Raw genomic sequence first — 15,761 nt, forward strand, 5'->3', positions numbered from 1 at the left:
TATATATATATATATATATATATATATATATATGGTTCTCATGATTCAATACAACGAAGACAAACAACGTACTATAAAATGACCCCCAAATTTGAATATTTGCTTTACCAAATAAAACAGATGGGTGGCGAATAAGCACAGGAAAACACGCTCAATATCATTCCTTACAAGGGACATACAAATTAAGTCACCGTGCAATATCACCACACGCTTATCAGAATGACTCAAATGTGAAAGTTGACAAAGGCTGAAGAGGACGAGGAGCCACTGGGACTCGCACCCTGGCGCTGGGAATGCAAAGGGACACAACCTCTTTGGAAACAATTTGGCAGTTTCTTGCAAAGTTAAACATACGCTTATCATATCCAGCCATGTCACAGCTACGTATTTAAGAGCAATGAAGCATACACCACACCAAGACCTGCACACAAACGTACAGAGCACTTTACGCATAATAGGAAAAAAAGAAAAAAAAACAGAAACCACACCACCACGGTATCGGGCAGCTGGTGACAGGATTGGCAAGCTGTGCCTCATTCACATGATGGAACACCGTATAGCACCGAAGAGGAAGGAACTCCTGACGTCATGAACACACGCACCAGCACCCACGATCGCAACAGGACTGTGGGAGTGAAAGCAGCCAGGCCCAAAAGGTCACAGATGCTCTGTGATTCCGTTTATGTGGTACTCTGGGCAGGCAGAAAACAGACCCAGGGGCTCCAGGGTTGGGGATGGATGGAGTGCTGACCACAAGGGCTCAGAGGAACTTCTGGGGGTGAGGGAAATGTTCTTTATCTCAACAGTGGTGCTGCCTCTGTGAGTATACACATTTATTGAAACTTACTGAGAAATATGCTTTAAAAAGTGAATTTCAGGCTGGGTGCAGAGTCTCAGGCCTGCAATCCCAGCACTTTGGGAGGCCCAGGTGGGTGGATCACCTGAGGTCAGGAGTTCGAGACCAGTCTGGCCAACATGGTGAAACCCCGTCTCTCCTAAAAATACAAAAAATTAGCTGGGCATAGTGGTGGGCACATGTAATCCCAGCTACTCAGGAGGCTGAGACAGGAGAATCGCTTGAAACTAGGTTGGGCAGAAGTTGCAGTGAGCTGAGATCACCCCACTGCACTCTAGCCTGGGCAACAAGAGTGAAACTGTCTCAAAAATAAAAAAAAAACAGAAGTGAATTTTACTACATGTAATTTATACCTCAATAAACCTAGCTTTAAAGAATACTTAATCATTATTATTGCATTCAAACACTGACTTACAAACACCCAACTTATAGACATCAGATTCACACGCATCCTCCACACACCTTCTGGTTTCTGAGGTGCCCAGATGCAAAGCCAACTGACCCATACCAGCCAGGGCCACAGTGAAAGGAACCCATGTCCTGCCCGTTTCTACACTGAACATCCCAAGCCCGCCTTGTTCACCCCAGCCACGCAAGCTGCCCATTCCACTCTCATCCTCTCCTCTCCGCTTTGCCCAGCTGCCAGTATCTTCCCTCACTTCCCTGCCAGCTCCACGAGCTTCTTGCCAGAGCCAAGACAGCCCTTCTAGGGGCCACCAGCATGCAGGCGTCCTCTTTATCTCAGCTGTGGCCATCACAGCTGGTAGAAACCAAGGCTCAGAGAAGTGAAGTCCAACACAGCACTTCTGTCGGACGCCTGGGGATGCAGTTCCTGAGGGGCCCACAGCAAGCTGACACCAAAGCTCAGCTCTTGGCACACACCCGCCTCTGCACGGTTCCCAGGGTCGGTGTGTAGGTGGCCACGCGGCAGCTCAGTTCATCCACAGTAATGAAAACCTACAGCTCCAGAACCCACGTGTACCATGGAATTCCAGATCATGATGCCAGCATGTCACAGTGTGCTGGCTCCTCTGTGGGCACAGCAAGCCAGAAAAAAACTAACATAGGCTCTGACTCATTCATTTCTTTTCTGTGTCAGATAATAAATGAAGTGTCCGACCAACACAACAAAATCTGGAAGCAGCACAAGGCGGAGTGTGAGGCCTAAGTATGAAATAATGAATTTATAATCCCTCCGAAGAGCAGTCAGAGTGGGAAATTGACATCGCCATGGAAACCAGGGGAGTGTGGCAGGGTTCTCCTGAAGGGCCCGGCGGAGTCACTTCAGATGTGCTCCATGTCGGAAGCAGAGGCTGATCCACCACCACGCAGGGCACAGGTGGCCATGGGAGAGGCCCCGATGCTCTCCGACCGGCAACAGGCATGCGCGTGGACACAGCCCCCACAGACTTCGCAGGAATGTGGCAGGAGGGTCAAAGGGGACACCCGCGCCCACATTTCCACCTCTGGACAAACATCCCCTGCTCCAACTCTCCACGTGAAGCGTGTCCTCCACTCAACAGACACCCGGTCCCGACGTGGCATTGAAGAGGCCTCAGCTCTGCCGTCCAGGGACCCTGAGATCCAGGGAGGGAGGCAAGCTCGCACCCCGTGCTGCGGGGCCCAGCAGGGACCCACATTAGACTGGGGGACCCCACAGGTGAGTCTTGAAGAATGAGCAGCAGCTGCCCAGGGGATGGGGTGGGGTCAGGGATGTGCTGGGCAGGCAGCCAGGGATAAAAGAGCAAAGCAAAGGCTGGTGAGAACAGAAGCCACAGGCCCCTGTGTTCAAAGGCAGGGACCAGCCAGCGAGGATAAATAAGGGGGGCCCAGTCCCTCCACCCAGAGAAATGTCACACAGGAGCAAGGCACAGGAGGGCATTGTCGGGGCCGTGGAGCCTGCTGGGGACAACAGCTTGGGATGGCACCCCGCTGCTAGCAGGAAGGGGCCGCGCCCCACAGGGGGGAGCCCCACGAGGATGATGGGTAACGTTGTTTCTCTTTGGAAGCTTGTCCATCGTGTTGATGTGTAGTTTTTCAATAAAGTATTAGCCGAGATGCCAAGGACCTTAATTTTAAATAAAGTCTTAATTTCGTTGTTAATTCTCTACTCAGCTTTGCTGCAACTAATTATGAAGAGCTATCATGATGATGATCCCAGCTGGACCAGGTTGTCCTCTGAATACAAACTCCTCTCCTGCTCCTCTGCAGAGCCGAGCTGCACGCTCACAGCAGGTAGCCCGGGCCCCGGCGCTCCTCTGCCTCTGCCCAGGCTCCGACAACCAAACAGAAAGCAAATCCTCTTGGTGCCATGAGCAGAGCCTGGGCTAGAGGTCAGGGAGCCCAAGTGCCCTGCCCAGCCTGGTGGCTATGCCCATCTCTGGGCACAGTCTCCCCCAGGAAGATCCCGGGGATTGACCAAAAAAGAGGGCCCCACCTGGATGCCCTGCACACATGCCACCCAGGAGCAGAGCTGCCAACAGCTAAGCTGGGGGGCGCAGAGGCCAACCCTGCACTATTCCAGCACTCACGTGGCTGTTGCTTCTTATCCCTATTTTATTGAGGGGGAAACTGAGGCTCAGAGAGGGAGAGTAACTTACTCAAGGTCACACAGCTCCTATTTCCTGCCTTCCAGACGGGAAGGGGGCAGGAACATGGTGGGGAGGAGGGGACTAGAGGAGACCACGTGTGCAAAACTCCGGAAGCTTGTGCGAGCTGATGTATATGAGCATTGGGGTAGGGCGGCTGCAGGCTGAGGAGACTGATGAGAGCCACAGGTGGATCCACTCCACGGGAGGGCGAACCTGCAAACCCGACCAGAGGTGTGGGGGAGGGGCTGGCCAGGACCTGCAGGGCTAAAGCACTGGGAAGGCACTTCCCCAAACCTGCTGCGTTAGCTGCCCAGTCCCAGCACTCGAAAGCAAATTTGTCTCAGAAATTCCAAACGGGATCTCCTAGGTGATCCCTAAGTCTAGCCTCTGGAGCCTGTGTGGTTTAGCAAACACATACGGCTCTCTCTGTGCCTCGGTTTCCTCATCCGTGCAATGGGGCTGCTGCAGGGAGTTGATATATACCGAGAGAGACCAGCTTACAGTGGCCCCTTACTTATTGTATGCATCCATTTTCACACTGCTGATAAAGACATACCTGAGACGGGGCAATTTATAAAAGAAAGAGGTATTTGGGTTTTGTTTTGAGACAGAGTCTGACTCTCACCCAGGCTGGAGTGCAGCAGCGTAATCTCAGATCACTGCAACCTCCGCCTCCAGGGTTCAAGTGATTCAACTCCCTCAGCCTCCTAAGTAGCTGGGATTACAGGTGCAAGCCACCACGTATGGCTAATTTTTTGTTTTTTTTTAGTAGAGATGGGGTTTCACCACATTGCCCAGGCTGGTCTTGAACTCCTGACCTTGGGTGATCCACCCGCCTCAGCCTCCCAAAGTGCTGGGATTATAGGCGAGAGCCACCACACCCAGCCTAAGAAAGAGGTTGAATAGACTTACAGCTCCATATGGCTGGGGAGGCCTCACAAGCATGGCAGAGGCGAAAGACAAGTCTCACGCGATGGCAGACACGAGAAGAGCTTGTTCGGGGAGACTCCCGATTTTAAAACCATCAGATCTCGTGAGACTCCTTCATTATCACCAGAATGGCACAGGGAAGTCCCACCCCCATGATTCAATCACCTCCCACCCGGTTTCTCCCAGAACACGTGGGAATTGTGGGAGCTCCAATTCAAGATGAGATTTGGGTGGGGCCGCAGCTAAACCACATCACTTACCCATGTGTGTTCATGATACTCCTGGCCAATTTCAAACTTCAAACTGCCTCCAGGCACTGAGCCGCTCAGGAACATGTCTCGGCCCCTCCCATGAACCAGGAGGTGGTCCTTAATGGGGCAGGCCTTCCTAGTAGTTGCACCTGGGGTTGTGACCAGGACCAGCCCCTAAAGGGCAGCGTGGCTGGGCCTGCAGCTCCTGGTACCTAGCATGGTGACAGGGTGTGTTGGCTGCTGGGGGGAACCCAGTGGATTGTCAGGCATGACCCTGAAGGCCAGGACTCCTGGGAGGTGGCAGGTCCAGACGGGCAAGGGGGAGACATGCACCTGGGCAGTGACCAGGCCCGGGGGAGGGTGGGCTTGAGAGACTTTCACCAATGCCACTTAGCAGCCCTTGTCTTGGGCTTTATTACTTAACATGCTGTTGGCCACACTGCTTTTTTAATTGCCTAGGAATTCTCTGCTGTTGATTGCTGATATCAGCTCCAGCCTCCCTGGAAAGTCTGGCTCACTTCGGAGCACGCCAGGGCAGGTCCCCTTCATCTGTGTCCACTCTTCGTGACTTCCCAGCTTTGGAACAGGATTCCAGCACATTCATCACCCTCAGCACCACCAACCACCTCACCACCACATGTGAACAGGGTTGGGTGGAGTGGGGACCATAAGCCCTCTGTAAAGACAGGACCTTACGGCATTTAAGCCGTGCTCCTATCCCGAGTCTCCATGAAGCCCAGCGCTGAGGACTCGGGGTCATGGGAAGCCCACACACTCAGGGGCAGCGCTGAAACCCCAGGCTGACACACAGCACTGGCCCGGGTGGCGGGAGGCCTGGGAGCTGTGACCGCCTGTGCTCCTGAGCTGGGATCTGGGGTCAGGTTTTGGGCCCCTGCCAAAGTCTTCATTAGACTCAGAGAACATTCTTTATAAGTTGTCTCTTTTGGTTTTCACTTCCCCACATTTATTTAAAAATAAACCACGTGGATTCAATGCACGCTTTCACAGACCCGTAATAAGCAATTTCCTAGCGAGAGTGGGAGCCAACACGGGCTCCTGAGCACACAAGTGCCGGGCCAGGCAGGGGCCTCCCCATGGGGGCAAATTCCACAAAGGCAGAGCTCAGCCTGAACAGCCCAGCCCTGAGCGAGGAGAGCCGGCACCCTGGCAACCGCAGCTCCCTCCTGCATCCTGGGTGCCGTTGCTGTGTGGACTGCCTTGACTGAGGTCACCTGCTTAACGCTCCCAAGCACCCTGCAACACAGACAGGCTCACATTCCCACTTTACAGAGGAGGAGCTGGAGACTCAGAGAGGTGACAAGGCTTGCCCACGGTCACACAGCCAGCAAGGGGAGGCGCAGAAACTTGCTGGAAACAAATTCTTGGTGCTGCAAAGAAAAATCAGCACTGAGACAAAGGATCTTTCAGCAACGCAATTTTTACCTCCTGGACTGCAGGAAGGGGACCCTCGCTAGCCATTGTGCCACGAGAGTACAATGAACAAAGGAAAACACACAAATTTATCCCTTACACATTTGGGGTTGTCCTTACCGCTGTGTCTGATCTCCACCGGCTGGAGTCAGACCTCACAATTTAAACTAAAACCCAATTGGTTAGTAACTTGAAACTTTTCTAAGCAGGTAAAAGCAGTGGAGAGCTGGGACACACCTGTGAGCACGTCCAGCACAGGTATCTTGGTTAAAGTATAAGGACATCGAATGTACTACATGCCTGTAAGCATGGCATGTTTAACAGCTGCATGGGATTGGGCTAAACAAAGTTATTAGCACACTTATTCTTTAACAAGAAAGGAAACTTTAAAAAGGAACTTTTCTACCTCCCACAAACAGACCCTTGCCACAGACCCTATACTTCTGTTAATGCAGCCAAGGTGATAATGTCATTGCTGGGGCCACATCGCAGGGCTCCCCTTTGGGGATCTTGTACTCTGAGGACACCCAGAGGCTATTCTGACATCCACCACTGCTGGGAAAATGCTTGGTGCCTTCCTCTGGGGCAGCCAGCTTGGGAACCTCACTGCACTAACCTGCTGTTGGTGAGTGAGAGTACCCTTCCTGCAGTCCAGGAAGTAAAAATTGCATTGCTGAAAGATCCTCAGTGCTGATTTTTCTTTGTGGCACCAAGCATCTATTTCCAACACCTACATCCATCCAATAAGATGGCTCCTGTGGCTTTTAAGTCCTTCCAACCTGGCCTCTCAGGGGTGGGCACTGAGTACCCATGAGAGAATAAATGAATGAATAAAGGAGCAAAGGAATACCTTTACTCAGTGACGACTTCCTGAGAACCTACCATGCACCTAGCCTTGTGCCAGGCATACACTGGAGGAGGAAGTGGGCATGTCCTTGGCCCTGTGAAGCTGTTGGTGGTGGCAGGTAGACAAGAAACACATGTGGTGAGCACACAGGCCATCTGATGGTGACAAACATCATGGAGGTTCCAGGCGCAGGAGACATGGAGTCTCCCAGAGGAGGTGACAAGCAGCTGACACCTGGGAGCAGGTGCACGGGAGGCTGGAGGAGGAGGTTCCAGGTAGAGGGAACCACCAGTGCAAAGACAGAAACTAGCAAGGCCGATGAGGATGGAGGAGAGGGCGAGGCTGGAGGGGAGGGAAGGGAGGGAGGAGGGGAGGGCTGGAGGAGCATGGCAGGGGGCTCCCACCGTGAATGAGATGGAAACACCTCCTGTGCTGAGCCGGGCATGCAGGACTGGCCCACAGGCTGCCAGGGAGCAGGAACTCCACCCTGTTGCAGCCACAGCAGCCACGCACTCAGTGAGGCCGGGGAGCGGGGACACTACTGTCCATGCAGGTTTTTAAAAGGGAGCGGGGGCAGAACTGAGAGAGAGAGAGAATAAGGAAGGAAGAAGGGGAGGGAGGAAAGAGAAGAGGGGGAAAAAGGAAGTGAACAAGGAGAGAACAGGATCCCACCTCTCCTTCCTCACCTTCGAGATGATGGGGGATGCCGAGGAAGAGGAGGGTGGCAGGGGTGTGTGGGGATCCTGTGCGCCCCGCTACTCACACCCCGTCACTCCTCCTGCATTTGCCTCTGGCACAGAACTGAGGTGCCTGTGCTGACGGATGTCACTGTGACAAACGAAAACAAGGGACAGAGGCCCCGCTTGCTGCACCGGGCAAGGACACCCCACACTGTCTGTCTTCCTAGGCTCAATTTGCTGGGTGCTGTTTTGTTTTCGTGGGGGGAAGAGGCAACCCAGCCCTGGCAATGACATCCCTCGTCCCTGCCAAGTGAGACAGACGGTGGTGGCTGTGAATTTATCTGACACTTTGCAAAGAAGGTGCCTGGCTCGCTCTCCCAAGGAGTCTCGGCCAAGTGACACGCATGTTGTTTATCATCATCAGTGCAGCCCTGGCCAAAGCCATGATCAGAAACTGCAGGTGTGCCAGGCTCGGCAGGCACAAAGCCTGCACGCCGGGGTGTCCAGGGCCCGCACCAGCCCTGAGTGTCAGCGGCCGTTGGGTGGGCAGGTGGGCGGTGTCTCTCATTCCACACTGACGGCAGGGACCCCACGTGTCTGTTTTATACATCAGGGTGCAGTCTGAGATCCTTTTTTTGAAAAATTGTTCTGGGTTGTAAAAACACTTGAAAGCAACAACCCCTACATACAAAACTGAACTATTGACAGGTCTGGTGGACGCCCCTGACCTGGCTCTTGCCCTAGCTCCCCATCTCAGCCTGCACCCCAACCCTCCTGGTGCCCCAAACAAAATCCTAGGGGTCCTCCTCGTCACACACCCCTTCCCCTCCCACCCACATGCCTAAGTGACCACCAAACCTTGCACCCTCCCGGACTCACCATACACCCTGCACCGCCCTCCAGCTCTGCTGACAGCACTCCAGCCACCTCTCCCTCCGCATCCTCCATGCTGCAGCCCGGGCCAGTCCTATCGGCCCCCCTCCATGGCCTCTCACGGCTGCCATCACAGCTGGCAAAGCCCCGACTGCCTGGACCACTCAGCTCTCTAACAATATGAACCACGGCTAACGCTAAGAACCCTTGCGATGGACTGGCCACGGTGCTCAGCGCTGGACACGAATCCACTCATTTGGGTCTGACAGCAACTCTACAAGACCAGAGCCAGCCTTACCTGCACTCCACAGATGAGATCCTGGAGACACAAAGGGTTATGAAGCTCCCAGCTGGGATGTAGCGGGGGAGCCAGGTCCTGAACCCAGGTAGGCTAGCTCCTTGAGCCACATGCAGGGGCTCAAGTGCTCCCGTGACGAATGCTTTGAGCCCAGGCTCTATCATCTGTGCACTGTGCGATGTCAGGCAAGGCTCCTGGGCTCTGGGAGCCAAATTTTTCTCTTCTGTGACATGCAGCTAATAGCTACAGCCTTGGACAGTCACTGCCAGGGTGACATGAAGTCCTCACAACAGCTCCTGGAACCTGCTGGGTTATGTTAGCTGGTAGGTTAGCTCGCTCCCTGAGTTGCATTCCATTTTGTGGAGAGAACTGAACAAAAGCCATTCTCAAAGGAAGAGAATGCCACTGCCAAGACACTTTACCTCCTCCTGACCCACGGGCTGAGTCCCTGTGCATTGCCTCAAGGAAGGAGACTACCCAGAAACAGAGCACCTGCAGGAGTATACCCCCACCGAAGCCCCCGAAGCCACGGCCACCCACTGCCACCCCACAGCAGCCTTGCTGACAAGTCATGATTTGCAAGGACTCTGGATCCAGCCCAGAGAGAAAATGTCAGCCACATTGCTTTCTATCATATGGAGAGGAAGAAGAACACGATGTCGCCGAAAAGACAGGGGCATTTCCCTGTCCAAAGACAACTTGGAGCCTTTCCACTTGGAAAGAAAGCTGCCGGAGAGTGGACTCAATTCACTTCAGACTATCCTGCCAACAAGACCTGGGCTGGACCTGGATTCTAATCCCCAGCCTAGGCATATGGCTTCACAAATTATACAGATGACGACGATGATGATAATGATGGTGATGGTGAGGGAGGGTGGTAGTGACAATGATCATAATAATGGTGGTGGTGGTGATGATGACCGCGATGATGCTAGTTACAGTGACAGTGATGGTGATGGTAGTAACGGTGGTGGTGGTGGTGGTGGTGGTAGTAATGGAGGTGGTGGTGGTGATGATGGTGGTAGTAACGGTGGTGGTGGTGGTGGTGATGGTGGTGGTAGTAATGGTGGTGGTGGTGATGACGCCCACAATGATGCTAGTTACGGTGACAGTGATGGTGATGGTAGTAATGGTGGTGGTGGTGATGGTGGTAGTAATGGAGGTGGTGGTGGTGATAGTGATGGTAGTAATGGTGGTGGTGGTGGTGGTGATGGCGATGGTGGTAATGGTGGTGGTGGTGATGATGGTGGTGGTGGCAATGATGATGGTAGTAATGGTGGTGGTGGTGGTAATGGTGGTGGTGGTGGTGGTGATGGTGATGGTGATGGTGGTAATGATGATGTTAGTAATGGTGGCAGTGGTGGTAATAGTGTTGATAGTGATGGTAGTAATGATGGCAGTGATGTTGGTAGTGATGGTGGTGAAGATGATAATGATCGTGGTAATGTAGTAATGATGGTGGTAGTGGTGATGATGATCATAGTAATGGTGGTGATGGTGATGGTTATAACGATGATGATGGTGATGATGGTGACAGTAGTAATGATGGTGATGGTCATGGTGATGCTGATGATGGTGATGATAGTGATGATGGTGATGGTCATGGTGATGCTGATGATGATAGTGATGGTTATGATGATGGTGATGGTGATGATGTGTGATGGTAGTACCAGTGGTGATATTGATGATGGTGATGATGGTTATGGCGATGAAGATGACGATAGCAGTGATGGCAATGGTGGTGATGATGGCGATGGTGGTAATGATGATGGTAGTAATGGTGGCAGTGGTAGTAATGGTGGTAGCGGTGATGATGGTGATGGTGGTAATGATGATGGTAGTAATGGCGGTGATGGTGGTGGCAGTGCTGATGGTGATGGTTATGATGGTTATGATGGTTATGATGATGGTGATGGTAGTGATGATGGTGATGGTAATGATGATGTGTGATGGTAGTACTGGTGGTGATATTGATGATGGTGATGTGATGATGAGGATGGCCGTGATGGTGACTGTGGTGATGATGGCCGTAATGATGGTGGTGATGGTGATGTTGGTGGTAATGATGGTGATGGTGATAATAATCATGCTGGTTGTAATGATGGCAGTGGTGGTGATGATGGTGATGGATGACGGTGATGTCAGTAGTCATCATGGTGATAGTGAAGATGGTAACAGTGCTGGTAATAATGACAGTGAAGGTGGTGGTGATGATGATGATGGTGACAATGCTATTGCCATCATGGTAATGATGGTGGAGGTGGCGATGACGATGCTGACAGTGCTGTCACTATCATGAATGATGGTGTAGATAGTGTTGGTGGAGGGGATGATGGTGACAGTGCTGATGATGATGCTGGAGGTGGTGATGGTAGCCATGGTAGCACTGCCCACACGCTGCCACGGGCAAAGTCAGCCTCGCTGATCAGGATCCCCTGGAACTGCAGCATTCCCGGGGCAGGGCCCTCTTCCTGGGCTCTAGGCCTCCAGCACAAACACATGTGTCCAGAAGCCTGGCACTGGCTGTGGCCAGATGGGTGTTGTGCACATAATACCAGCTCCATCAGTGCCTAGCAATGGATTCATCTTGAAAAGCCAAATACAGGAAAAAATGCCAGAGACAACTTTTCCAGGGCTTGGGATCAGGATCTGAGACCCCCCTGACTAGGTAGGTAAAATCATCTGCCAGGAAGAGGTGTGAGGGTAAAGTAGGACACGGCGTGGAAGGATTCCAGTGTGTGGGGATGCCCACTTCTTAGCAGGCCTTGCAGCTCGTCTATGAAAACAGCAGACATCCTGATGTCACCTGGCTTAGGCACTCAGAGGCTGACTGGCAGCTACGGATATTTGGGATACGGGTTTGTTCCACCTCAAACCCCATTTGTCATCTTGTTCCATCATAGCCCCCTGCCTTTGCACGGGCTGTTCCCTTGGCACCTCCACGCTCTAACTCCCTGGACCAAGATCACAGAGCCCAACCCAGAGGCAAGGACAAAGCCATGCCTCCTGGCTCCAAGTCTGCTGTCCTTTGTCCCGGCCACTTTACTCCACCTCTCAAACATGAGAATGGGTTGTCATAAAACCAAGAGAAGTGAGCATGCCCCGCTCCTGGGGTAGGACCCCCTCCCCCGTTTTCTTCCCGCTGTGTTCTGCACCCTGCGCCTACCTGGGCCACACTCAGAAGCTTCTCTGAGCGCCTGGAGGGCCTGGTGGCTGCGTCAGCCTTACCCAGCATTAGCATCCCACCTGCGCTGGTTGTGTGAGAGGGTCAGTTTAACAAAAGCCTTACAGATGCCTGCAGTGGGGTCCCCCAGCCCTCACCCGGCCCCCTACACCCCTTCTCTCTCTGTGGTCGTGTTTCCTCCTGGAGTGTGTGAGTCAGGCGAGCAGGTTCTGTTTTTTCCCTTTATAAAATAATGTTATTCACAATCACTGACTCCCCGGCATTATGATAACAGAGGCAGGGGGCCCACAGCTGCTATGATAGTGTCCAGCCCAGGTTGGACGGGCGAGCGTGAGGAGCCCAGATCCTCTCTCTCCCTGCGGCTGCATCGAGGCTGGGGCTGCCAAATCGTGCTCCCGAGGAGGAACTGCTAATTTGGGCAACAGCTGTAGGCGTTCCCTTTCCAAGGAGTGTGCTGACACCGAATCAGATCTCGCTGTCTTGCCCCTCTCCTTCTTGGCAAGGGGTGACATTAATGGGGGAAGCAGCGTCGGAGACACAGGCTCATTTTCAAAGTCATTGCACTGACAGTACTTCCTCAAGGAGACTCATACACAACCATCATTGAAAAATCCACTTGGCATCTATGTGGCACAATTAGGGATAATGAAGTTACCTCCAAATTATGTATTTTGTTCACTAAATAATGAAAGTACTGACAGGGCCTGCGTGGGGAAGGCAAGGAAGCAGCAGAGGAGGAGGCTGCCGTGCACAGCCTGACAAAAACACTGAGGAGGAAGGAACAGAAGAGGGTCCTCAAAGCTGCGTGGCTGTCATGTAGGCTCCAGGGAGCTTGGAACTGCAAGGGGATGGAGAAGCGTGATGCAAGGGCCACAGGGGAGGAGGCAGCGGCAAAACCAGCCTGGCCAAGACTTGTGCTCCTACCTCCAAAGGGGAGTGAAAAGATGCCTGATGAAGGGAGCAGGCGGGCCGGGTGTGGTGGCTATAATCCCAGCTCTTTAGGAGGCAGAGGCAGAAGCATCGCTTGAGCTCAGGAGTTCGAGACCAGCCTAGGCAACATGGTGAAACCCCATCTCTAAAAATTAGCTGAGCGTGGTGGTGTGTGCCCGTGGTCCCAGCTACTCGGGAGGCTCAGGTGGGAGGATCGCTTGAGCCCAGGAGGTCGAAGCAACAGTGAGCCATAATCATACCACTGCACTGCAGCCTGGGAGACACAGTGAGATCTGGTCTCAAAAAAAAAAGAGGGGGGGACTGGGAGGGTATTTAGGGAAGAGGCACAATGCAGGACACCACAGAGCCTGGGCTGGCACTCAGAGGGGCAGCAGCAGGAGGCATAGCCTTAGGCAAGGGAGCCGTCCCAGGATGGAATGGTTTGCAGGCACCCATGCTCCCGTTGCGGGGGGTAGGACCTGCTGGGGTGTGACAAAGGACCTCCCAGGGGGAACAGCAGTGTTCCGTGTGAGGCAGGTTGGGAACTCTTCCCTGCCATCGTCCTGCTATGAAATTTGGGGTATGTCACCTAGTCTCTCTGAGTCTCAGTTTCTTTATCTGCAAAATGGAAAAAATGCCTCTTCAACCATAACATATGATTACAAACACCATATAAGCTAATGCAGAAAAAAAAACCCGCCTGGTATTCTGTGGGGCACAGAGTGGGCAGAGCAGTGATGCTTCATATTCGATCGATGATGGCAATATGAAGTAGATAATTATCTGCCTGGGGGGAGATAATGAACAATAATAAAATACTGTAAGGATTCATTAAAGTCATGCATGGGATTGTTTTAGGGCAATGGCCAGTACTGGGCAAGCTCTCAGAATGGCAGCTCCTGTGACCTCTATACCTGCTGTGATTATTAGTACCGTTGGGTTCCTTTCCCAGTGACAGGCAATAGCAGACCCTCCCTTGCCTCAGGCTGCCCTCCTCACTTGTCCCTGGGCCACTTCCTGCAGTGCCAGTTGCTTGGGGACACCCTCTGGAGAAGAGAAGGGCTGCCTTTAGAGACCCATCTGTATTCTTCAGGTTAAAGAGCTATTCACTTTCAATCCTGTTGACCTGATTTTAATCCCAGCTACATTAGTGCCTACAGCCACCAAATGGAATACATTCAGCAGAAAAATAGATTCATTCTCACAGAATGATGCTCTAATAGCAGCCGGCAAAGGTCAAAGACAGAATGCATTGGCTGCCAGCTGCTGGGATCTCGGGAGCAAATCCTTGGACACTCCACCGGGGCCTCTGGATGTGGGGTGCAGGCAAGGAAGTCGGCCCGGGGAGTTTTAGAACTGCCGGGGCTCCTGCTTACACAAAGTCAATTAAACAAACAGCAGCTCCCCGAGCACATTTCCTGAGTGGCTTTTCCTAAAAAATAAATTACTTGGACTAGGCATGGTGGTTCACGCCGGTAATTTCAGCACTTTGGGAGGTTAAGGTGGGAGGTTCGCTTGAGACCATGAGTTCAAGACCAGTCTGGGCAACACGGTGAAACCCTGTCTCTCCAAAAAGTAAAAAATTAGCTGGGTGGGGTGGTGTGCACCTGTGGTCCACGCTATTCTGGAGGCTGAGATCAGAGGACCACTTGAGTCCAGGAGGTGAAGGTTGCAGTTCACTGAGAACGCACCACTGCACTCCAGCCTCACCAAGAGTGAGACCCTGTCTCACACAACAACAAAACCAAAAGCAGAGTTGCGGAGCCGGGCATGTGTAGGGGCCAGCAGTTGTTGGGTAAAACAAGGTTCCCACATGTGTGCTTGCAACAGGGGACTCTGCAACGGGACTCCTCAAGTCTGAGCTTCAGCTCCCCCATTCCTCATCCTTACCCTGGGACTGGGCGTGCTGTTGTAATTCATAATCACGACTTCTGACTGAGTGTTTGCCGTGAATCCCCCACAGTTTTGTGCTCACCGAGCATCGGCTCATGTTAGTCCCATCACCACCCCATGAGTGGGAATCCCACGGACTTCATCGATGAAGCAACAGAGCCTTCCAGAGTTCCTGGCTGGAGGTCACCCACTAGGTCATGGGACAGACCCTGGAGGCTGCATCTTCAACCAGCGCCCCAATGTCGCCAACAGTAACGCATCAAGGGACAGGAAGACATCACAGGCGAGGTGTCTGGGACTCGGCCCAGCTGACAGAGGCTGCAGAAGATGCTGTCTGACCTGGCTGGGCCTTTAAATCCTAAAGCCCAGACCGTGAAGCAAAAGCTCCCACTTTGTAAAATTTGGTAAATGTTATAGATTGAATCGTGTCCCCTGCAAACTCATACATTGAATCCTAATCCCTGGTACCTCGGCATGGGATTGTGTGTGGAGACACTGCCTTTTCAGAGGAGAGGTGAGGCCACGAGGGCAAACCTTGATCCAGTCTGACCGGGGTCCTTCTAAGAAGAGCATTTCAGGACACAGACACGCACAGAGGGATGACCTTGTGAGGACACAGTGAGAAATGGCATCTGCAAGCCGAGGAGAGAGGCCTCAGGAGAAACCCACCCTGCCAACCCCTCAGTCTTGGACTTCCAGCCTCCAGAACTGCGGAACCACCTGTTTCTGTTGTTTAAGCACCAAGTCTGTGGGACTAGTAACCCATGTGTCTGAAGCCATGCGAGCTGAACCAGCCGCACTGTGGTCCGGGTTCAGCCTGCAGGTCCTGGAGCTCACACACGCCGCTCAACGTGTCTCAGTCACAGACACGTCACCGTGAAGAGTTGATGACATCTACCTTGCAGGATCGTGGCAAAGGTCCTACGATGGAAAAGGCATCTGCTTTATGCTGCGCACTTCTGTGCATTTCCAAAACGTTCTGCAGTGTGAAGCTACT

General features: G+C 52.8%; 1 protein-coding gene across 6 annotated transcripts in view; it reads right to left on the minus strand.

The window, feature by feature from the left end:
- Positions 1–15,761, minus strand: part of SORCS2 (sortilin related VPS10 domain containing receptor 2) — a 561,689-nt gene that overhangs the window by 377,596 nt on the left and 168,332 nt on the right. The window contains exon 1 of one of the 6 annotated variants that reach the window (XM_017539093.2): positions 4,360–4,432. The exons of the other annotated variants lie outside the window; for them this stretch is intronic. Within the exon in view, the coding sequence (XP_017394582.1) occupies positions 4,360–4,392 (33 nt within the window). The 5' untranslated portion in view covers positions 4,393–4,432. Of the gene's footprint in view, positions 1–4,359; positions 4,433–15,761 lie in introns of those variants that run through there. 6 annotated transcript variants of the gene reach the window in all.

The sequence above is a fragment of the Cebus imitator genome, unplaced genomic scaffold, assembly GCF_001604975.1.
Source record: "Cebus imitator isolate Cc_AM_T3 unplaced genomic scaffold, Cebus_imitator-1.0 Scaffold117, whole genome shotgun sequence".
Taxonomy (NCBI): domain Eukaryota; kingdom Metazoa; phylum Chordata; class Mammalia; order Primates; family Cebidae; genus Cebus; species Cebus imitator.